The sequence below is a fragment of the Microcaecilia unicolor genome, chromosome 2 (assembly GCF_901765095.1).
Source record: "Microcaecilia unicolor chromosome 2, aMicUni1.1, whole genome shotgun sequence".
Lineage (NCBI taxonomy): Eukaryota > Metazoa > Chordata > Amphibia > Gymnophiona > Siphonopidae > Microcaecilia > Microcaecilia unicolor.
In genome coordinates this window covers 477913786-477937711 of record NC_044032.1, presented here as the reverse complement: position 1 = coordinate 477937711, position 23926 = coordinate 477913786, and the positions used below count along the sequence as shown (strand labels likewise).

The window sequence follows — 23926 nt, the reverse complement described above, 5'->3', positions numbered from 1 at the left end:
GTCAGGAAAGCGAAGATACTTAATTGTAGCAGGTATTCTCCAAGGTCAGTAGGCTTCATATTTACAAGCGGGCAATGTCGATTCGCATTGCCCAGGCCAGTATTTTGCCAAAGCTAAAAAGAGAGCTATGAATGCGAACACAATGAGAATGAAACTATCCCTTTGTATTTCTTGTAGGCCTTCTGGAATTGGGGGAATGGTGGGGGGGAGGAGGAATGGTAGAACAGCCTTTGGCTCCAAGATATTACAAAAGCATTGTGAGCTACTCTGTACAGGTTTGGATGAATGGAGTAGAAGATATTTTGCATTTTCTGCAGATGCAGAGAGGTCTATTATCTGGGTTCCCCAATACTTGAGAAGATATTGTGCTACTAGTGATCAAGTGACCATTCATGAGACGGTTTGACTTAAACAGCCTTTCATTTGGTTTTGTTGCCCTGCAAGGCAGGCTGCCTGCCTGAACTATAGTATGGAGAGAGTAAGCAAACCGCTAGCTTTTCATTTCATCTTAATACAGATGAAAAGAATTGTAGTCCTGTTGTTTGTTGATGCAGAACACATGACCGACTGTTCTGATGAGCACAACCTTTCTCAAATCCATGAAAAAAAAGGTTCAGTTGCACTGAATATCACCCTGAGTTTCTGTACATTAATGTGGAATGCTCTTTCCTGTTTATTCTATATCCCTTGCATGTGCAGATAGGGATGAACTCCTCAGCTATGTGTGGAAACATCTATGGTTAGGGAGATCAGAGGTTACCGTGTTTGGAATAGACAGCCTCCAGTTTGGTTTGGTAGGGTCATAACACTGCAGGGAGAATAGAATGGTGTCTAGCAATGCAACCTTCCTGCTGAGAGGCTGATGTTGGTTCAAGTGCAATCTGAGATGCCACTAAGTGGCTGAGTGTGCAATCTGGCTAAGGGAATTAAATGAACAGTTTCCACCATGTGTCCTAATAGTCCCCAACCCCTCTGTCCTTTTCCTCCCTTCCCGAAGTCACTGATGAAGAAACAACACACCTTCTCTCCTCCTCTAAACAAACTACCTGTTCCTCTGATCCCATTCCTACCCACCACCTTCTTAACACCATCTCTCCTACTCTCACCCCTTTTATCTGTCAATCTTTCACTTTCCACTGCGACCGTTCCTGATGCCTTCAAACACGCTGTGGTCACACCACTCCTTAAGAAGCCCTCACTTGACCCTATATGTCCTTCCAACTATCGACCCATCTCCCTCCTCCCCTTCCTCTCCAAAATACTTGAACGCGCCGTTCATCGCCGCTGTCTTGACTTTATTTCATCTCATGCCGTTATTGACCCACTCCAGTCTGGCTTTCGCCCTCTTCATTCAACTGAAACTGCACTTACAAAAGTTTCCAATGACCTGTTGCTGGCCAAATCCAAAGGTCTCTATTCTACCCTCATTCTTCTCGATCTATCCGCCGCTTTTGACACTGTTGATCACAGCTTACTCCTTGATACACTGTCTTCACTTGGATTTCAAAACTCTGTTCTTTCTTGGTTCTCCTCCTACCTCTCTCTTTGCACCTTTAGTGTACACTCTGGTGGATCCTCTTCCACTTCTATCCCACTACCAATCGGAGTACCTCAGGGTTCTGTTCTCGGTCCTCTCCTGTTCTCCCATTTACACTTCCTCCCTTGGCTCTCTGATATCATCTCCACGATGACAACTCCCAGATCTACCTCTCTACCCCCGAAATCTCAACCAGCATCCAGACTAATGTTTCAGCCTGCCTGTCTGATATCGCTGCCTGGATGTGTCAACATCATCTAAAGTTTAACATGCTGTGTGACCCAAGCCTGGAGCAGAACTGAGGGACTTTGTTTTTCAGATGAGTGCCGAAAAGGTTCACAGAGGGGGGTGTCCCACTCTCAGACCTTCTGGGCTACGCCCATGTTTAAAGACCACTCATGTGGTTGCAATATCCTGCTCAGTCTGTCCGCTGGGCAGGAACTGGCAAGAAGGACCATACTGTGAAGTAGAGCCCATAGCCACATGCCGACTGCCTGCTGACACAAAGGGCAAGAACTTGTACCCCCCACCCCCCTGCTTGTTGACACAAAACATTGCAACCTGGTTGTCTGTTTGAATAAGAACAATTTGGTTCTGGAGTCGATCTCTGAAAGTCTTTAGAGTGTTCCCAATGGCCTGGAGCAACTTAACCTCCTGCGTGGACCATCGGCCCCGAGTGTGGAAGCCCATCTACATGAGCTCCCCAACCCAGGTTGGATGCATCTGTTGTCAACACCTTTCAAGGCGGTGGAATTTGGAATAGAAGTCCCAGGGTCAGATTGGACCCTATTGTCCACCAGAGAAGGGCGTCAGTCTGCTCCAGGGGAATGCGAATGACATCTGTTAGGATCCCTGTTGCCCAAAGCCACTGGGAAGCTAAGGTCCACTGGGCCATTCTCAAATGGAGACCTGCCATAGGAATAACATGCACTGCTGAGGCCATGTGGCCCATCAATCTCAACATTTGCCAAGCTGAAACCTGCTGGCTGCCGCAGACCTGCGAAGCAAGTGTTACTAAGGTATCCGCTTTCGCTTGAGGACGGAAGGCCCGAGTCTGCACTGTATCAAGCGGGGCTCCTATGTATTCCAACTGGTGAACTGGATGTAGGGTAGTTAAACTCCAGCACCTGAATAGTTAGGCGTATGGACTCCATGGCTCCTTCATGAGCTGTGCTCTTGACAAGCAGTTGTCTAGGTAGGGAAACACATACACCCTCAGTCTACGTAGATGCAGTGTGACTACCAACAGACACTTGGTAAAAACTTGGGGGGGAGGGGAAGATGCCATGCTAAATGGCAGAACTGGAAGTGGTGTTTCCCCACACAAAATCAGAGATACCTCCTGTGACGTGGAATTATCAAAATGTGGGTATAGGCATCCTTTATGTCACGACTGTGACTATATTCCACGCCTACACTCACCTTGCCTCCGGGTGACCGGGTCCTGTGGTTGATGTGGACTGGATTTTCCTGTTTCCCAGATGTCTTCCAGGTTCCATTCCAGTCCTGATGTTCCAGCTTTCCAGACTTGCCCCGGTGGTTCTGCTGCCAAGCCTCACCTGTGACATCATCTGTAATTGCCTTTATTAAGCTCCTGGGAACTTTCAGGCTTTGCCTTTGCAACAGAGGTCTTCAGATGGTCTTTCATCTGTGAGTTTTTGTTGCACTTCTAGCTGTGCTAGCATTTACCTTGCTTGTCTTTAAGCTTCAGTTCCTTACTGTTTGCATCTAGCTGCTCTGTGTGGCTTTAGTTCCTTACTGTTTGTATCTGCCTTGTTTGTCTTCAGTTCTAGCTTCCTTCCTTGTAGCTGCCCTGTGTGTCTTTAGTTTCAGTTTCTTCCTGTGTGTCTTTGTTCTGTCTGTCCTCAGCTCGTGCTCCCTTCCTGTTTGTATCACTCTGTTTGACCTAGCTTCTGCCCTACTCTGCTTGGGTCTGCCTAGTTCGAGAATCCTGAATTCCAGCCCAGTCAAGCCAAGCTTCTTCCAGTATCCGGTCCCAGTCCAGCCAAGCCCGGTCCAGAATTTGGTTCCAGCCCAGTCAAGCCTGCTCCAGCATTTGGTTCCAGCCCAGCCAAGCCAAGTCTGTTCCAGCATTTGGTTCCAGCCCAGCCAAGCCAAGTCTGTTCCAGCTTTTGGTTCCAGCCCAGCCAAGCCAAGTCTGCTCCAGCATTTGGTTCCAGTCCAGGCAAGCCAAGTCTGCTCCAGCATTTGGTTCCAGTCCAGCCAAGCCAAGTCTGCTCCAGCATTTGGCTCCAGTCCAGCCAAGCCAAGTCTGCTCCAGCATTTGGTTCCAGTCTAGCCAAGCCAAGTATGCTCCAGCATTTGGTTCCAGTCTAGCCAAGTCTGCTCCAGCTTTTGGTTCCAGTCCAGCCCAGCCAAGTCTGCTCCAGCTTTTGGTTCCAGTCCAGCCAAGTCTGTTCCAGCTTTTGGTTCCAGCCTAGTCTGTTGAAGTTTGTCCACGCTTCCCTGTTGGGTGGTCTTCCTGCTGTTGCCGGTCTCTGGCAGCAGCCCAAGGGCTCACTACTCCTGATCGCCTGTGGTGGTGTTGTTCCAAAGAGCATAGCCAATTGTTTTCCTGAATTAGAGGGAGAAGGGTGCCCAGGGAGATCATCCTGAACTTTTCCTCGACTAGAAATTTGTTCAAGGTCCTTAGGTCTAGGATGGGCCAAAATTCCCCCTATTTGTTTTTTGACCACAAGGAAGTATCTGGAATAGAATCCCTTCAATACTTCCCCTGGTGGCATGGGTTCAATTCCTCAGGGCTGTAGAAGGGTGGAGATTTTCTCTACTTGATTGGGCTGAGATCTAATGAAAGATACTCTCCGTGGGCAATTTAGTGGTTTCTGATGCCAATTCAGTGCGTACCCAAGATGGGCTATTTGACGAACCCACCAGTTGGATGTTACAATGGGCCATCTGTGTTGGTAAAAAGTGAGCCTTCCTCCAACCTGCAAGCCATCTGGGAATGTATATTTGTTGAGCAGCTATGTCAGTCAAAAGCTCGTGCCCTGCTTTGACTGGGGAGCCAGCTGAACTTCTGAGGATGGAGCATGCGAGGTATGGGCCTGAGGGGCCTGAGCAGAGTGAGCGGGAGGTGGGAGCTTACACCTTTGAGGGTAATAGGGTCGCCGCCTAGGCACACTGGAAATCTTTTTGATTAAAAAAAAAAAAAAGACGCACATGGAGAATGCCAGAAGAGAGAGTGTGGATGGTGTCCATATGTTTCTTAATGAGGTCAGTGACCTCTTCCACTTTCTCTTCAAATTGTCTACTTGGCATGGCATGTCCACCAATCTCTCTTGAACCACTAGTTTGAGGTCAGAGACAAGCAGCCAGGAAAGTCTGTACATCCCCACACTCATGCCAGAGAGTCTGGATGCAACATCAGAAGTATCATAGGACCCCTGGCCAGATAATGCCTGCACTCCATCCACTTGTTGGCCAACTGGCGAAGTTCTGTGGCCTGATCCGAAGGGAAAGAGTCCATCAGACTCGGTGTACTGCTCACTAAAAAGACTCCAAGCAAAGGCTCGTGTAAAGATGGCAAGACTGGATGCGGGAATGACCATCGAGACCTGAAGCGTTTTTTCCCCCCAAACAAATCCAAGGTTCTGGCCTCTTGTCCAGGAGGCGCCGAGGACAGAGTACTCTTGGCCCATTTGAGAGCAGATTCAGCCATCATGGAGTGGTGAGGCAGCTATGCCCTATCAAAACCAGCAGCCTTCTGGATAGGATATTGTGTACGACCTGCACTGAGAGAGGAGATTCCCAGTTCTTCAACAATGCATCCTTAAGGATAGGGGGCAATGGCACAGTGACCCCTTCCTTAGGATGAGACTTGTAGCCCAGGACAGAAAATTTCCACCCTAGGTTCCTCCTCCAACTTAAATAGGATGGCCGCACCCATCTCCCTCACAAAACCAGTAAAAGAGAGCGCCTCAGGTGGAAATTTCTGTCTCCCTTGAAGAGGAAATGGATCCTCTGAAAAGTAATGTGGATCCTCACTGGACTCCCAAAAGTGGTCCCAATAAGACTTTTGCGTACTCAGAGGCAGCTGAATGAGTCTGCACCAACCTTGGCTTGGTGGAGCGAGATCCACACCCCAAAGAGCCCCGAGGTACAGCCCTACTCAGACTCCAGGAAAGCTTTCTTCCCTGATGTCACGAATAACCTACGATGCCTGAGCGGAAGGCCCCTGCATTAACTACATTAGCTCATCTGGGAGCATGCTCTGGAACTGCTCATCAAAAGGTGGGTATTGGAAAAGGCATGCGAGCCGAGGAACAGGCAGCCCAAGCAGGCATCGATGTCGAACTGGTGGTGTGAACTAGGTCACTTGTTTTGCATACCAGCACCTCTAAGGAGAGGGAGTGCTCCTCCCAGCACTTCTCGGGCAATGGAGAATCCAATGTCCCAGTGCACCCAGCACCATGTGTTGATGAAGATCAGTGCTTACCATTCTTGGGCTTCCCCCAATGCATAGAGCTTCGATCCCCCGGTGCCAAAGAGGACGCCGCCGAACCTGTGCGTGCCCTCGGTGTCGGGTCCGATGCTGACCTGTCCCAGGGTCTATCAGCGTCCAGTGTCAAAACAAGTGAAGATCCCCTTGATGCCAGTGCACTCCCAGTGGATGATGAAGTCTGGGCAGCCATGCAGGTCCATGCTGCTGGTGCCAAAGTTGATGTTCCAGCCTTCGAGGAGCCAAAAGTTTGCTGAGTCAGTTGCACCCACTGATTTCTCACCTACATTTTTAAACAGGGATCACAATCAGAGAAGACATGATCTGGTCCAAAGCACCCAATGAACCAGTTGTGCAGGTCCGTGGCAAAAATCACCCATCTACATTGGGCACACCTTTTGAAGACATCTGGGGTCTTTCTGTGACATCGATAAAAAGAATCTCGGCCAAATTAAATTCCTCAATCTTGAACTCTCAAAAAGGGGTGCATTCAAATTAAGGTCAGGACTACGGCCTAAACCAGGCAGCCACACCCGAAAATAAAGCAAACTTAAAAAGGGCCAAAAAAAACCCCTAAAAAAAATACAAGGGGCTGGAAAGATGAAAAATGAGAAAAATAATGACTAAAAAATTTTTTAAAACCCACACAGGAAGGCACTTGGCAAAAAATTGCCACAGCGTGAGGAAAGAACACGCTAACGTAACTTTTCAGCTCAAAACTGGAGGACCTGTGCTTGTGTGGGAAGGTGCCAGCGCATGCGCTGTGGGATGCTGCTTTAATCTTCTACTTTACTCGATTGTCAGCATCTGCACTGGGCTGGGTCAAATGATGCCACCCAGATGTGAGAATAAGAAGGCCTTCTTGTCCTTGGAGAAATACAATGTTGAGGTCACAGGCTGGCGGAGGCATTTTCAGAGGAGGTTTTAATGTGCATGAGGCTTCTAATGAACCAAGAATACCACTATTATAAATGGAAAGGGAATTTCCTTGAATGCAGTTATGAAAGGCTGCAAATGGTGTGCACTGAAAATTTTTTAGGCTTTATTTAGAAACAGCTGGAGAATATAAGAAAGGACTTGAGATACTGAGCATAAGAAATGGTCCCGTCTGTGAGCCTTAGCCATTTAGAGAACTGGTGCCATTTAAACTTTTATAATTTAATCAACACAGGTCTCCTAGACACTAGTAGAATTTCCTTTCACAATTTTGTGACAGGAAGATGATCATTTATATTCGCCTCAATATCCTAGCTGTGAGGGATAGATTTTTCAGGTTGGCATGTAGTAGGAATCTGCAAAGTTGCATCAGATGGTGGTGGAGTAATATCCGCCAAATATTCGATAAGGCAAAACGCTGGGAAAACCAAAGCTGTCTTGGCCACTGTGAGGCAATAAAAATGACCTGCAGAACCAGGATCCAAGGGAAATGGAGGAAAGGCATACAGAAGACCCTGTCCCCTCAACATTACAAAAGCATTGTGAGCTAATCTGGACTGGTTTGAACAAACAGAACAGTTCATGCTGCATTTTCAGCAGATGAAAAAAAGTCTATTTCTGGGTCTAACTAAAGTAGGATGCAGACTATCCGAACTCCAATTATCCGGACTGCTTCCATTCTTTATCTTTAATTTTTTTTTTACTGTAATCTCTATCAGTTATCACATTATGCCCAATATACAGTTTAAAAAATTATATAATCAAAAAGAGGTTTTTCCCCCCATTTATTATTGAAAAACAAAAAATAATGCTCAACAAGTAACTCTCAAAGTGTGTACTCTTTTCAGAAAGAAATGCCCAATTACCCAGATTTTTCATTATCTGGCCTGCTCTCTGCCAAGGTTAGTACCGATGATCAGCGTCCTACTGTGCTCATTTATGATTGCATTGTAATTAAAATTGCTATCCTTGTGTATTTCCACCCCTTTTTAAGGTTTGATAACCACTTATTTTTATACGGTGTGGGCTATATCAAAAATAAACAAAACTTGAAACTACTGTGCTACTTGCAGACTGAGTGACCATTCAAGTCAATCAAGTTTTTGACTTAAGAGAGTCTGCTAACCCCAGCAGGTATGCTGTCTGAAGCATGGTCTGCATGGAACATGTGAACTGCCAAATTCTTGATGCCTCCCAACAGGCATCAGAGTCAAAGGGAAGCTGAACCCTCTTGTCTGAGGGCATAGAACATTGCTTACTTGATGGTCTGTTCTAACAAGCACAACTCTTCTCTGGATCCAAGTTATGAAAGTTTGTATTGCATTAAAAATTGCTCTGATCTTCACAACATTAGTATGCAGCCATTGTTCTTGTTGGTTCTGTAATCCTTGCATGCACAAATGGGAATAAATTAGCTCCTTAGCCATGCATGGATGCATCTTTGGTTCAAGTCATCTCAAGTTGCAGTGTCTGGAATTGGCAGCCTCTGGTCATGTTTGATAGGTTTACCCACCAATGTAGGGATGTTATGTTGTTACACAGTTCTTCTATTCCACAATACCAAAAAATAGTTCAATGCAGATCACAGTATAAGATAACCAGATAAAAATCCAGGAATTTACAAATGAAACTTTTTCAACTATTCTAGAACAACCTTAAGGGACATGTTCATTGAATAAATAAGTTTTAAGTCCTTTTCGAAAAAAACAGATAATTCTGCGAAACACGAATCTGTATTGGTAACAAATTCCACATTGACACTGCTTGATAGTATACAGAAGAGTCAAATATATGTCGTCATTTAACTGAGGGAAAACAGAGTAGCATTTGAAATGGGCTCAGCAAGGGAATCTTTTTACTAAAAGGCTGGCAATGCTGGTCCCAGTGTAGCTTGAGATATCACTGGAGCGGTTGCACATGCAACCAAGCTAATGAAACTACATGGAAATCTGCTGCCATGCATCCTAAAAGTCCAAGGAACATTGCAGTAGATGCTATTTGGGCATGCCTATCTGAAGTTAAGTGTAGGAATGTATGTGTGTTAGCCCAGCTCCACAAAAACCAGATATTCAGTGCTGAAGCCTGGACATGGCCTGGTATTGAATATCCAGGAATAACGCCAGCAGCAGTTAGCAAAATGTTCACTGCTGCCAGTTCGCTGCTGGCCCATAGTGTCCTTTCTTGCAGACAGGCAACTAGTACTGCAAGACACTGGGTGAAAACTCTGGGTGTTGAAGATAGTTTGAATAAAGTTCCCTGTGTTAGTAATGTTGATTGAGGAAAGAAAGGGAAGGAACTGTCAATGTCTTAGAGGACCTGAAATTTATGAAGCAAGCCAGTCTTAGTCCAACAATGAGAGAACTGTGACCATGGAACTCATCTTGGAACTTTTCCTTCTTGATATATAGGATTCAGGTTGTATAAATCAAGGATGGGTTTCAGACCCAACTTCTTGGAGTTGAGGAAGAACCTGGAATAAAAGCCTCATTCCCCCTCTGATGAAGAGGAATTTGTATCATTATGGCTCATAGAAGTGCAGCAATTTCTTACATCTGGATTGTTGCATGTTGATAGGGAATGGCAGGGATACTAACACTGCACTCTGGTACACATTTCCATAGCATCTAGAGTTGTATATTCTTTACTAGGGGGGTAAGAGAGAATATAGGCAGACTTCCTGCTTAGATGTATTGTTGTGCTCTAGGGCTGCCTCAGAAACTGATTGGTGTGGGAGCTGCTGGTGACAAGCGCACTTTGTATTTAAAAAGTTCAAGACAGGCCTTGACCCCTCCAATAGCGAGATGGCTTAGTAAACTGAGGCATGTTTGTGAAATGGAAAGGCTCTTAGCGGAAAGGCGTAATCAACAGCAAAGGTGGCACTCAATATGGGTCCCTTTTACCAGTAACACACTGCGTCAGTGAGGCATAGGGGAGACCAAGCGTTATTACGGGAGGAGGGGACTTAAGTATAAAAATGTTCTATACATTTTGGAGTGCTTTGAGTTCTCAAAGGGAAGGTTAACAAGGATTGTTTTTGTCATGTACCAAACAGTTAAGGTGAATGTCGAAGGATTTTCAGTGGCTTGGTGCTTTACTTCTTTCTTTTATTGTATGTTTAACCTGTTAATAAAGACCATGCAAATAAAAAAAAAAGTTCAAGACATTTTTTCTTTTATTTTTTAAGTAGTTAATAAAAAAATATAATTCTAAGTTTAACTAATTTTCTTTGCCAGTACTTTGAAAAAAAAATTCTTTGTACTGATCATCTCATGACACATATTTCTTTAATGTGGACTAGAGGCCGTAATATGTTTGGTCGTTTGTCTTATTTTTTCTCGTAAAGAGAAGGGTGACAAAGATGATACAGGGGATGGGACGGCTTCCCTATCAGGATAGGCTGAAGAGGCTGGGGCTCTTCAGCTTGGAGAAAAAGCAGCTGAGGGGAGATATGATAGAGGTCTATAAGATAATGAGTGGAATGGAACAGGTCGATGTGGAGCATCTGTTTACGCTTTCCAAAAATACTAGGACAAGGGGGCATGCGATGAAGCTGCAGTGTGGTAAATTTAAAACGAATCGGAGAAAATTTTTCTTCACTCAACGCGTAGTTAAACTCTGGAATTCGTTGCCGGAAAAGGTGGTTAAGGCGGTTAACTTAGCGGACTTCAAAAAAGGGTTGGACGGCTTCCTGGAGGAAAAAGCCATAGAACGTTATTGAATGGACGAGGGAATACAGTATTTCTAGGATGGGCGGGACAAATTGCTTATTCTTTTGGCCGCTGTCGGTGAGAGGGTGCTGGGCTCAATGGACCCTTGGTCTGACCCAGCATGGCGATGCTTATGTACTTATGTAAGATGATAAAACTTCAATTAAAAATTCAAGGCGTCACATTGTCATTTGTATGGAGAAATGTATCTTCCATATGGATATCTGAGCAGCAGCCCACCAAATCCTCCAAGATATCACTATGATCTCTTTTGGGGCATTGCAGGACTGAAGAACAGATTGAACATTTTTATTTCTTGACGTCTGCACAGAGCACAGAGAGAATCGTCTGTAATAACTTGGGGTATGAATACTCCTCTACTGAGTCTTCAACTGGAGGTTCATTGCAGATGATGGTGGATCTTCAGGGCTAGTAGATGACATTTCAATAGGGATACATCCCCACTGATGGGAGCAAGAGAAGCTTTGGGGCAAAGACAGTCATCTTGATAGCAAAGAAAGTCACAGTGCTCCAAGGATCTTTTCACAACAGAGAAATTGCAATTGCAAAGAGTTTTCCAGTCTTTGATGTGTGGTTTGCTGCATTAGTACTAGGGTCACAAGCAGACTGGATCCCAGAGGTAAGCCAGCATAGTGAAGAATGGCTGCACTAATCTTGTATGCACTTCAACAACTGAGAAAGGGAACTATGAGCCTTCTTGAGGCTATGGGAGGGGAGTGCTGGGGGTCTCTCACTTGGTTAATGATTATTTTTAATTTCTTCGTCTTAATCAGTTTACTGTAGACAAACAATTCAAGTACTTTGTGGTTGGTTATTGCTTAAATGTGTACATTATTTCCTTTTGGATCATGTTTATTGTAATATTTTGATTGAAATTCTGATTTTAAAAAAAACCACTGCATTAGTGGCAACTCACTTGGCTTTCAGAAGTACATCAGCAGCTTCATCCACAGCCTTTCTACGATCCTTCAGAGCATTCTCCAGTTCCCGCCACTGAGCAGATTTCTTTTCAGCTGGAATCTAGAAAATTCAAACACACTTCTGATCACAGAAAGTCTGACCAATAAAATCTAAAGCAATACAGAGAAGGCTGAATCCAACAGCTCAGTGACAGTGCAGAGTGCTACTATGAAAGAAAGTTGGGCTTTAATTTCTGTGCCTGGGTTCTGCATACTGAGCCTTCCAAGCTAAGGATATTGTGAAGGCGATGTTCAGAGCCCTCTGGGGCTGAAAGGCGTTTATGAATAGTCATCTCAGCCAACATATAACAATATCTAGCAGCCCAACTCAGGATATGTACATATTGGATTCCAGCAATATACTGGTTAGACAGAGTTTGAAGAAAGGTTTAGAAAAATGGTTTTATCAATGCATATATTCTAGGTCAGAAACAGATTGTGATTTGCATATGATTAATACAAACAAGTAGGACCTGCATATTAACTGTATCTAGATTGTAAGCTCCTTGAGCAGGGACTGTCTTTTCTGCATGGTGTACAGCGCTGCGTATGCCTTGTAGCGCTATAGAAATGATAAGTAGTAGTAGTGTGTGCACCAGCTGGGTGGCCGAGTATGTTTTAGGATTCTGGCCTAGAAGCTCCTCCTGCTCTATTTGAGCATGTAAAAATCAGAACATGCCTCCACTGTGTTATACTTATAACTAAGATGAATTTTCTGTCTCAATTAGTCCAGGCTAAGTAAAATCTCTCATGAATATTTATAGTACATTTTACAAGTAAAATGCACCATTTCAAGCTCAGAACAACTCTCTCCATAGAGTACTGCAGACGATTGTTTAGAGCAGACAGGACCTTTTAACTTTTTTTTTTAAGCAAAGGTCTCCAGAACTTCCTTGACTCAAACTGCAGCATTTACAGTAGGTACTGCCAAGATCCACTGACTTTCCACAGAAATCTCAGAGCTCTCTAACACCCTCAGTAATACTCCAGCAACCCTTAGGTTTACAAAGTCTAAACACAGTCTTCTTAAAAGCCAAACAAACAAAATGCAATAACCATAATGAGCAAATCAAACTATATAAATATGGTAAACTCTGTAAAGTTCTAAGTGATACTATAACTAAATGCAAGTCATCAACTGGGGTTCCTATCCAATGCTACAGTAAAAGAATAGATCAGGAAAAAAACAAACCAAAAGACCTGGTCTACTCAGTTATTTCTGTCCATATTGTTAAAGACATATCCCAGCTGACAGCCAAGTGTGCGACTGCCAGTAGGATCTCACTTTTTCTTATCATCTTCCACTGTACTCTACCCTCCTGGATATCTTAACATGCAAGATCTCCTTTTTGGTTCACCCCCAGTATACCATTTCTCCTTTCCCATGTCCAACCACAAGATCCACAATAATTCCAGACACTGGCACAGTTCTTTTTATCTGAAGATCTAGCTGCCTCAGTTTCCCTCTTCCCCCATGCCTATGGTTGCCAAAGTTATGATACTCTGAACTTTACAACTATTACTAGGTGGGTTATTTAAATTTACCTCACAATCATCCATGGCTTCCTTCAGTTTTTGAGCATGAGCATTCACGGCCTGGACAGCAGTCTCCTGTGCTGTAATGGCCTGAAGTGTAACTCGAGCAGTGTGACTTAGGGCTTCTTCTAATACCGCTGTTATACCTTAAAAAAATAAAGAAATATTATATATCTTTCTTTGCCACCTAGATAAAACATTGAAGGGAAAGCAAGCTATGGCAGATCACAGGTAAAGAAAACAAGAACATGAAAACTTCATGTCATTCATGTACCTGAAGTATAACTACAAAGTGCTCATCAAATGGGATAAAGACTTGAGAAGACAATAGTCCAAGCAGGACCATTCATAGCCAAGTAACTGAAGTATAGGCACTGGCAAGTTATATGTACACCTACAATAATGCAAGCTGAAACATTTTGAAAATATGCAGACTCAAACACTTTTCCAATATATTCAAAGTAAAAGGCCTGTAAGGGCATCAACTGGAACACTAGATGACTAAGGGGTAAAAGGAACATTTTTTTTTTTGGGGGGGGGGGGGGAGAGAGGGGGGAAGCCATGGCAGAAAAACTACATGATTTTTTTTTTTTTTTTTTACAGAATGGGATAATGGGAGATATCCACATCAGAAATTATTCCTTGAATGCAAGGATTTGGAGAAACTGAAGTGAACCAATAAAAAGTAATAGAAAATTTATCTACTAAAGGGTAACGAGTAAACAGGATCAGATCGCATACACACTAGAGTTCTTTAAAAATAAATAAATAAAATGAAACTGTAGACTTATTACTAGTTATCTGTGATCTACAATTCAAATCAGCTACAGTACCTGAGGAATGAACAGTCCCCAGTCTAACACTCATTTTTGTGCTTCATCCGATGAGCAGGTGTGCTAACATCCATTTTTAAAAGTGATCCAAAGGTGACCTGGGAAACTACAGACTAGCGAGCCTGATGTTAATGCCAGGCAAAATGCTAGAAACTTATTTTAAAAGCAAAATTACTGATCATCTGGACAGACACAGAATAATGATCCACAGGAAACATGCTTAGCAAAAGGAAGTCTTGCCTTACCAATAAGATTTTTATTTGAAGGGCTTATAAATACATGGAAACAAGGAAATTTGAACTTGCTTGTTGATTTCCTTTGAGTCCTGCTAGACCCATCCAAATAAGTAGCCATCAGATGGAGTAAAACAAAGCTTACTTCAACTCTTCAGTATCCTAGGTCAAATCTAAGACAGTCAAAGGCAATGGAGAAAAAATTCTTACCTACTACTTTTCTATCCTTTAATCCCTCCAGACCATTCAGACATGTGGGGTTTAAGAACTTCTACCAGCAGACGAACCGAGAACCACTAGCTTCAAAGCAATCCTATGCAGCACACAGTCAGCCACTATTTTCATAACAGATGAATAACCTTAACAAATACTTAAAAATCCCCCTCTTAAACAGGGAACAAACAGCACCAGACCAACTAGCAAAAACAAAGGAATGTAACTATTTACAACTCTATAAACCTCTAAATCCAAGTCACTGTTTTACTGTTCATCTCCGACCATCTAATCAGACTGATCCCAGGTAGATTTTGGACTGGTCTGGACGAACTAAAGGAAATAAAATTAGTAAGACAGACCTAATTTCTCCTTCCTTGGCATCCCTCCAAACACGTGGAAAGTGCCACAGTAGTGTTACCTAAAGGGTGGGTTCCCACTAATCCTTTGGATAATACCCACGCCCTAAACGTTGCATTCTGTCATAACTGAACATCCAAACAATAGTGTTTCGCAAACAAATACAAAGATGATCAGGAGGCTGTCTTGCAGATATCCCACATAAGAACATAAAAGTAACCATACTGGGTCAGACCAATGGTCCATCTAGCCCAGTATCCTGTTTCCAAACAGTGGCCAAACCAGGTCACAAGAAACACAAATCGTGACAACATTCCATGCTACAAATCTCTGGGCAAGCAGTTGCTTCCCCATGTCTGTCTCAATAGCAGACTATGGACTTTTCCTCCAGGAACTTGTCCAAACCTTTTTTAAACCCAGATACGTTAACCACTATTACCACATCCTCCACAAAAAAGTTCCAGAGCTTTACTATTCGTTGAGAGAAAAAATATTTCTTCCTATTTGTTTTAAAAGCATTTCCATGTAACTTCCTTGAGTGCCACCTGGCTGTCGTTTTCTCTTCTTTCCACTTTTGCAAAATACGTGGAATGCATTTTGAGGGGAATAAGACTACGCTCCACCCAAGAGAGCGCCTGTCCCCTGGTAGAACAAGCCTTGAGAATCAGTGGAACAAATCTTCCCTTGAGTAAATAAGCCAAAGAGATCACTTCCTTAATACCCTGCGATATCACTACCTTCGAAGTTGCCTTTCTCTTCTGTCCCCCAAGCACACAAACAAATGATACCAATGAGAGAACTAATACACTGCGATATTATTGCTTTCGAAGTTGCCTCCCTCTTCTGTCCCCCAAACGTACACACAAATGATCCCAATGAGAGAACATCCTCTTAACATTCACACAGAGCCCTCCTAACATCCAAACAATATATTTCCTCTGTTCCTCAGTCCTACATGCCTTTCCCAGGGAAAGAGATGAACTGATTAACATGGAAGGAACAGACAACCTTTGAGAGAAAAGAAGGAACGGGCTGAAGAACCACCTCTTCCCTGAAGAAAACCAGGAAAGGCTTCCTGATTAACAAAACCTGCAACTTGGAGATTCTTCTTACTAAAACAATAACCACCAGAAAAACTGTCTTTATGCGACATCCTTCACCATAGTTTCCTTGCATGTCTCAAAGGGATTCAAATGCCATGGAAGAATCATCTGATCTCTAGGGATCTTGACAATTTAAAACAATTCTCAAAAACACATCACATCTAGATAGGAAGCCAACACACTGCCACTAACCAAACCTCTACAACACACCGATGCTAAAATCTGCACCTTAAGGGAGGCCAACACTACCTCCCCCCCTGTCCAGTCCATTCTACCCTACAGAAATTCTAGGATGTCCTACTACTGATGACTTCAGAGGGATCAGCTCCTTCAAATATACAGCACACTGACATATGATAAAGAAGCAGACTTTTTCCTTTGTCTCAGCATGAAGATGCAAGAGGCATCTCTACTGCACCTGCCAGTTTCAAAGGAACTTTTGAAGCAGGGTCCAGTTGAGTCCCTACTGCAAGACACATTAGATCTCCATATCAGGCTCTCCTCAGTCAGACTGAGGCTACCAACACAATGAGCCCTTGTGCCTTTCTATTCTCTGTATGGCTCTGCCCAAACACGTATACGATGACTGAGGACACTGTTGAATCAACACGATGATTCATTCCTAATGCTACCCCTTTCTGTAACTGAAAAACATGGTAACCCTTGTGTCTGCTGAAGCCACAAGATTCACCACTGGGAGCCTCCAGCGCTGTACTATAATCAAAAGAGCTTCTAGACCGAGGCTCCATTCCCCTGGATCCAGTATATTTCTCCCCTCCAGCTACATGTGCCGCTGATGTTTAAACAGGTGTCTCTTTGCCCATCTCATTAACCATTGTGTCTCCTCTGTTACCTGGCGACTTTTCATACCACCTTGGCAGTTCACAAAAGCCACCACTGTAGCTTTGTCTGAGAGCACCCAAACTTCCTTGTAGTGGGTCAATGGCCAAAATGTCCATAATGCAAGACAAATCATTCTGGTCTCCAATCTATTTATTGACCACTTAGCCTCCACCATTGACCAGAGGCTCTGTGCCACCTGACCCAAACAAATGAAATCCCCAGTCCTTAAGACTGGCGTCTGTTGCCACAATCAACCACTCCAGGGATTCTAAACTCATCCCCTTCTCCAAATTGAACTCTGGAGCCACCAGTACACATTCTTCCTAACCTCCCCTGGGACAGAAAGAGGCGTATTTTCAAAGCACTTAGCCTTACAAAGTTCCATAGTAACCTATGGAACTTTGTAAGGCTAAGTGCTTTGAAAATACGCCTCAAAGTCACACATCCAAGTCCTACTCCTGTAGAAACAATCAAGACAATAAGGCCCTTTGAAGGGGACAAATGAGCCCTGACCCACAGAACTATCTCCAGTGTCACCAACATGGATCCCAGAAACTGTAGGTAATCCCAAAACCGTGGTTTCCCTCTGCTGAGCAGGCTACAGACTAGCGATTGTAACTTCTCCACTGTTTCCATTGTCTGGGATGATCACCCCTGCCAAGTGCCAAAGCACATTCCAAGATACTCTTATCAGAAATGGGCACTGCTTGCTCATTGTCGATTGTCTGCTCAGCTTAACACCTCTCCTCCTTACACTACTGATATGATTTTGCTCAACCAGTCACCCAGTTAGGGATTAGCAGAATTTCTTCCTTGCACAGAATCACTGCTACCACTACCATAACCTTGGAAAATGTTCCTAACCAGACCACACACTGGGAAGGAGGGGCGGGAGGAAATGAGGGGCAGATGCCAAACAAGGGTAGGCAAGCAGGAGGGGAGTAGAGAGAGAGAGAGATGCTTGACCATGCACTGGAAGGCGGAGGGAGGAAGAGAGAATGTACATAGGGCAAGGAGAAAGATGTTGGCCAATGGGAAGTAGAAAAGGATGGAAAGAGAGAGATAATGGACATGGGGGTGGAAGGGAAAGAGGGAGAGATGCTGGACAATGGGAGAGAAGGGAAGAAATGCTGGTGGGAGAGAGGGAGATATTGGTCCTTTAATCATGCTATTAAATTTTTTTTTAATTTTGTTTTTAATTGAAATGCTGCCCTATTATCAAGTTAAAAAAAAAAAAAGAGTTCAAAGCCTAAGTAGTGCAAGACCACCGCAACTTGTGGAAGATACCACTACAAATATGCTTAAACCTTGGTCTAGCAGGGCTCAAGGAAATTAGCAGTTAAGAATAAATTTCACTGTCACCTGCAAGACCGGTGCAGATGAGTAAACATATCAAAGCTTTAAGAACCCTAGACAGAAGGAAGGAAGATGAGACCCTGATACACCCCCATCTTTGCAAGACAACATCCCCCTTACCCTAAGCATTTCTATGTGATGCTCAAACACAGGAGCAAAGACATTTAAGAAAACATACTGCAGAGTCTCATGCCCCACTGAATTGGATTTCCAAGTACAGCATTCATGTACAATTAGAACACTGCGATTTGGAGCAAGGAGCAAGCAATCCTAGCCAAACCCTTTGTTCAGGGCTACTTTTACGAGTAAGGGAGGGATCTGCCAAAAAGAATTGTTCATGGCATCCAGATTAGGACCAACCATGACCAGTACTGGGGAAAGGGGGGGGGGGGTCTGGGATAAAGAGGGACCACAGTTTAGTTTATTTAAATTTAATAAACTGCCCTTCTTATAATCAAAGTGGTTTACAAATAAATACTTCTGAAACCTTGGAACCAAAGTTCAAAGGCAAGAACACTTTCCAAGACCATCACCGCTTCAAGAGAATGAAATTGCAGAACAAGGTGAAGACTGCCACATCTGTCAATATGTGGGAAAACTACAGCCCTGTAGGTGTTCCTACACAGACTAGGCAATATGGAGAAGCCAAACAAGTAGCCTTATAGCATCACTTATCTCCACTATGTAATATATACCACCCAGTAACCCATCCAGGATCGGTTAGATCCTACATAGGGATGTTCAAGAACTCTCTCCTCTGCTTGCTGTCACCTGCAGAAGATCCCTCTGACCCCATCCAAAAAGATTTGAGTTCTGGAGCCACTGCATATAGCTGCCCGGAAAGAAGAGACTATAAAAACAGGAAAGATACTGTTTAAACACAGTCACATCTAGTACAGAAGTCTCTGAATGCTTTGCTCCTCTCCAATTACGATTTTACAAAATAAAGACAACCCCTGGTTCCCCAACACCTTATCCTTCTGTACATCAGGAAAATAATTGAAAACCCTCAACCTTGACCACCTTAAGACTAGAATCATATGGCTCAGCATAAGAAAATTTCATCTACTTCTACCTAAAATATCAGGGAGCAACTGTGTGAGGGAGAGGGGACATAAAGCCACCCAGGAAGATAGAGTACTGTGTAGGGGGATCCACTCTCACTGCCCATCTGTGAGCCACCCAGACATCAAGCTGTAGAAAGTAAAGGATACCAGATTACCTCCCCCAATCACCTTTTCAGCGACACTATTCCATACCGAGTAGACAATCTCCTTTCTCTTGCTCCTGTCAGAGAGACGCTCTAGTACCAGAGATATAGCCAAGGATAATCTGCAATTCCTTCCATACTGGGACACATATTAGGGCTTAGTGGAACCTGGAGGCGCTGATGAAGCACGGCCAACCAGGATTCCCTTCCATTTTAATATAGCCAGCCTAAACTGCTTAAGGCTCTCTTGGGGAGACACCTATGTTGGGAGGCAGAGAGAGCTGGTTCTGCAGACTGCTCCCACCATAGTCCCTCTAGCTGGGAAGAAAGCGAGAACAGATGTGAGCTCAGAGTTGTGGGAGATCACCTGCTAAGTAATAAACTCCATACAGAACTGGAGCTGTACAGAATCTGACAGCCGAAGGCTAGAAATGTTTCTTGGTAGTTAGTGGGGTGGGTCTTCGTTCCTGACAAAGTTTTTTACAAAAAACACAAAGAAGGGTAGGGAGGGCTCTGTCATCACCCTTCTACTGACCAGCAACTCCCCCCTAAAGTGGCAAAGACAGTTCAGGCACTCTTTATTGATCAAGGATCAGGCAGCCCAAGAAAGAGGCAGCCCATTTCCAATGTACTTATGAACAGCTTGAAAATCTGAAAGTGGACAAAGCTATGGGGTCGGATGGGATACATCCCAGGATACTGAGAGAGCTCAGAGAAGTCCTGGTGGGACCTCTTAAGGAGTTATTTAATAGTTCTTTAGAAACAGGAGGGATTGGATACAAGCTGATGTGGTCCCTCTTCACAAAAGTGGAGACAGGGAAGAAGTGCGAAACTACAGGCCGGTAAGCTTCACATCGATGGTAGGAAAAATAATGGAATTGCTGCTGAAGGAATGCATAGACGACTTTCTAGAAGCAAATGGGTTACAAGATCCGAGGCAACATGTCTTTACCAAAGGGAAATCCTGCCTAACGAATTTGATCGACTTCTTTGACTGAGTGACCAAACAACTGGATGAAGGACGTACGCTAGATGTAATCTACTTGGATTTCAGCAAAGCCTTTGATATGGTCCCTCACAGAAGACTTGTGAATAAGCTGAAAAAGCTGAACTTAGGACCTAAAGTGGTGAAATGGATTGGAAACTGGTTGACTCACAGGCGGCAGAGATTGTTGGGTAAATGGAATCGGCTCTGAGGAAAGGAAGGTGAGTAGTGGAATGCCTCAGGGGTCAGTGCTGGGGCTGATTCTGTTCAATATATTTGTGCAAAACATTGCTGAAGGGTTAGAAGGAAAAGTTTGCCTTTTTGCAGATGACACAAAGATAGCCAACAGAGTGGATACCCTAGAGGGAGTAGAAACCATAAGAAGGGGTCTCCAAATGCTAGGTCAAGGGTTTGGCAGTTGAAATTTAATTAGCAGTAGTAGTAGTTGTCCCTGTTCAGACTGGGGATACCAGAACAATGGCCCGGAACGCCAGCAAGGAATCTAGGGTGGCCTGAATCTCGACTGCCTTGGTTCCCTTTTGACAAGGAGATTCCAAAGAGGAGAAGGGTGACCAGGCAGGAAAACTCCAACTTCAAACCTTCTGTAAGAATATCCAGAATCCACTGGTCTAATGTGATTTTGGCTCACTCCTCCTGAAACTCTTGAAAACATCCTCCCACCAGAAGAAGAAAAAGAGTGGACCAGTATTGCATCATTGCGAAGCTATGGATGCATTAGGTGCTCTAGCTAACCGAGAAGAGGAATTCCTGTCTGCACGAAAGGCAGACCGCCGTGCCTGAAAGTGTGACTTCTGATCATACTGCTGACAGCCAGGCTGGTACCGTCTGTTGTCTCGAAAAGGAGATCGAGAGCTCCTTGAAGACAGAAGACAAGAGGCTTTTGGCTAATCCTCCAGCAACCATTGTGGCTTAGTTCCCTCCAGTTCTTTCACCAAGTTACTGAGATCTTCTCCAAGTAACCACTTAGCCCGAAAGAGCAGTTTAACAAGATGTGACTTGACGCTGCCCAATGCCACAACCGGAGTAGCCAACATGCCATGACAGCCAGAGACATACTGCAGGTCATAACCCGTAACATTTTTGGGAATGAAGTTTTACAAGAACTTCTTGGAATAACAGGGGAAACCTTCCAAGTAGGCCAACCCTGCTTCCAACCCATCTTGTGCTGCTGACTGCTGATGCTACTTCAGGCATCCTCTTGCCACAAGCAAGCTGCACACTGTGGCTTGAAGGCCCAAAGAAGCCACTTCAATGGCTTTTTTCAGCGAGCTTTCTAGCTTCATATCCTGTAAGGTGCTTTAGGGAAATGCCCCCTTCCACCAGCAAAGTAGTCTTAGTCACCACTGTAAACAAGGAGTCCACCCTGGGAAGCTGCAATTTATCTTCTCTCTGGAAGTAATGGGTAGAGGCAAGCAATGGCTCTTCCCACTCTCAGCCCCATGTCCATCAAGACCCATTCTGCTGTAATCAGGTCCTGAATGGCTGGATGCATGGGGAAGGCCTTAGAAGGACCTCCAAGCCCCCTCATGATCCACGAAGATGAAACTCCTGAAGCACAAGGCTCCTCAATGGAAAGCACTGCCACAGAAAAAAATAAAAAATAAAAGAGTACTGAGCTCCTCTTTATGAAACTACCTCAGTACTTCTCAGATCATCCCTGGGAGCTCTTCCTCCTCTATCGGCTCTCCTGAATAGACTAAGGCCACATCAGATAAGGACGTAGAAGCACAGATAACCTCATCTGCCCTCTGATCTCTTAGGAGCTGGAGGGGCATCGGGGCAGGAAACTGAAGTACCTTGCAACAACTCTGACTGTCCCTGCTTCAGTAAATAGGCCTGGTGTAAGAGCAATATAAATTCCAGAGAAAACAAAGATCCCGATGCAGCTGAATGCTCTGTTGTACCCTGAGGCTGTAAAATGTCAGCTATGCTCCTCATGTGATCAGAGGCTGCTCCTCACTACCAGTCGACCCTGAGAAAATGGCATCCTTTCTCATGCTCGCCTGCATCAAAGTGCACAATGGCCCTGCTGGAGAGCCCGAAGACCCTGGCATATTCGGATGCAGTGCCAAATCTGAAGATGTGCTGCTACTGCAGACCATTCCCTGTGCATCCCGCAGGATTCCCGGCTTGCACACACTGCAACACCCCGACGCTGGCCAGTAGTCCCACCAGGAACACTGCTTAACTGCCTCTGCAGGAGTTGCCATTCACCCCGACTGTCACAAGCGCAGGACACCGTGACCCAAGTGGCCAGTCAGAATTCCTGTGGTCTATGAGACAGAAGAGGCAGTAATGCATCCTATGTGCTCTGCAGAAACAAATTCTAAAGAGAGCTGGAAGGACATAGACTAACAGTAAGACTTACGTAAAAACATTAATATCTGTGGGCATCCATTGCCCCATGTAAGCCGCATTGAGCCTGCCATGAGTGGGAATGTAACAAAAATTAAAAAAAAATAAGCTGAGGATCTACTCAAAATGGCTCATAGCAAACTTCTTGGATTTTCCTGTTGGTATGTGCTTTTCACTTCCCATGCTGGGGCAGACCAGAGGAATAGGAAAAATATGTTTTCACAAGAGGCATTACTCCACACCCAGCCTTTATAGAGACCTCTAGAATTGGTATCCATAGTAGAAGTAAATTAAAATAGTAACAAAATTCTTAAAAGAAACATTAACATTCATCATGAGACCCAAAGTCATAAAATGGTCAGACATTTATGTCAAACTAAGGCAGAAATCTGGCCTCAACACGCTTCACATACAGAGGTCAGTCAGTTAAGAACATCATATCCTGTAAAACTACCCATCTGGAGACCAAACGTTCCCTCTATTTTTTATATTTTTAACTTACCTTTCAATTTCTCTTGATCTTCCTTCTCTTGTTGTGTAAGCCGGGATGCAATTTCATCAGGAGGCCTTTCCTTCACAGCAGGTAAGGACTCCTTGTCACGCTTCTCATGGGGTTCTGCTTTCCCACAGAAAGAGAGAAATGGTACAGAACTTGAAAAACAAAAAGATTATAAGAAGCCCCTCCTACCAACTCACTCCTAAGCAATCCTGACTCAGAGCCATGTACCTGCATATAATATATCAACTGCTTTGACTGTACTACAAAAAGGCAGTATATCAACTTCAAGACCTAAAAAAAGAAAATCATGAACACAAGCAATCCAATATCCTTTCCCCCCCATGGGTTACAAAGCAGCAGATAAAAAAGGAAGGTAGTTAAGTACAGCACTAGAACTCAAAGCTCTTTTATAGAAAGATGCGGTACTGATTTCACATACAAAAACTGTGTATGATATCATTACTGGTGAATATTAATGCATTATTGATTTAAACCATAGCAAAGTTTGCACATGGACTGCACAGCGTGCTAATCAGGGGGGTTTACAAAACAAAGATGAAAATCAAGACAAAATATTTCCTCTGTCTTCATTTTCCTTTGTTTGACCTATAGTTAACAGAGATTGCATACTTTGCATCTGTCTACACTACACCAGTGAACAGCAGTGTGTTTTACTTTTGCTAGACACACTTAGAGACAGGTGCATCTGTAAGGACATCACTACCAGTTAAAATGAATGGAGCCACTTTATATCAAAACA

General features: G+C 44.0%; 1 protein-coding gene across 5 annotated transcripts in view; it reads right to left on the bottom strand.

Annotated features, from left to right (window-relative positions):
• The window catches only part of IMMT (inner membrane mitochondrial protein), a 156664-nt gene that overhangs the window by 77466 nt on the left and 55272 nt on the right, over positions 1 to 23926 (bottom strand). For all 5 annotated transcript variants that reach the window (XM_030191054.1, XM_030191056.1, XM_030191057.1 and 2 more), the window contains 3 exons: positions 23170 to 23283; positions 13165 to 13301; positions 11577 to 11680 (listed from right to left, as the gene is read on the bottom strand). In XM_030191054.1, coding sequence (XP_030046914.1) covers positions 11577 to 11680; positions 13165 to 13301; positions 23170 to 23283 — 355 coding nt within the window. The remainder of the gene's footprint in view (positions 1 to 11576; positions 11681 to 13164; positions 13302 to 23169; positions 23284 to 23926) is intronic.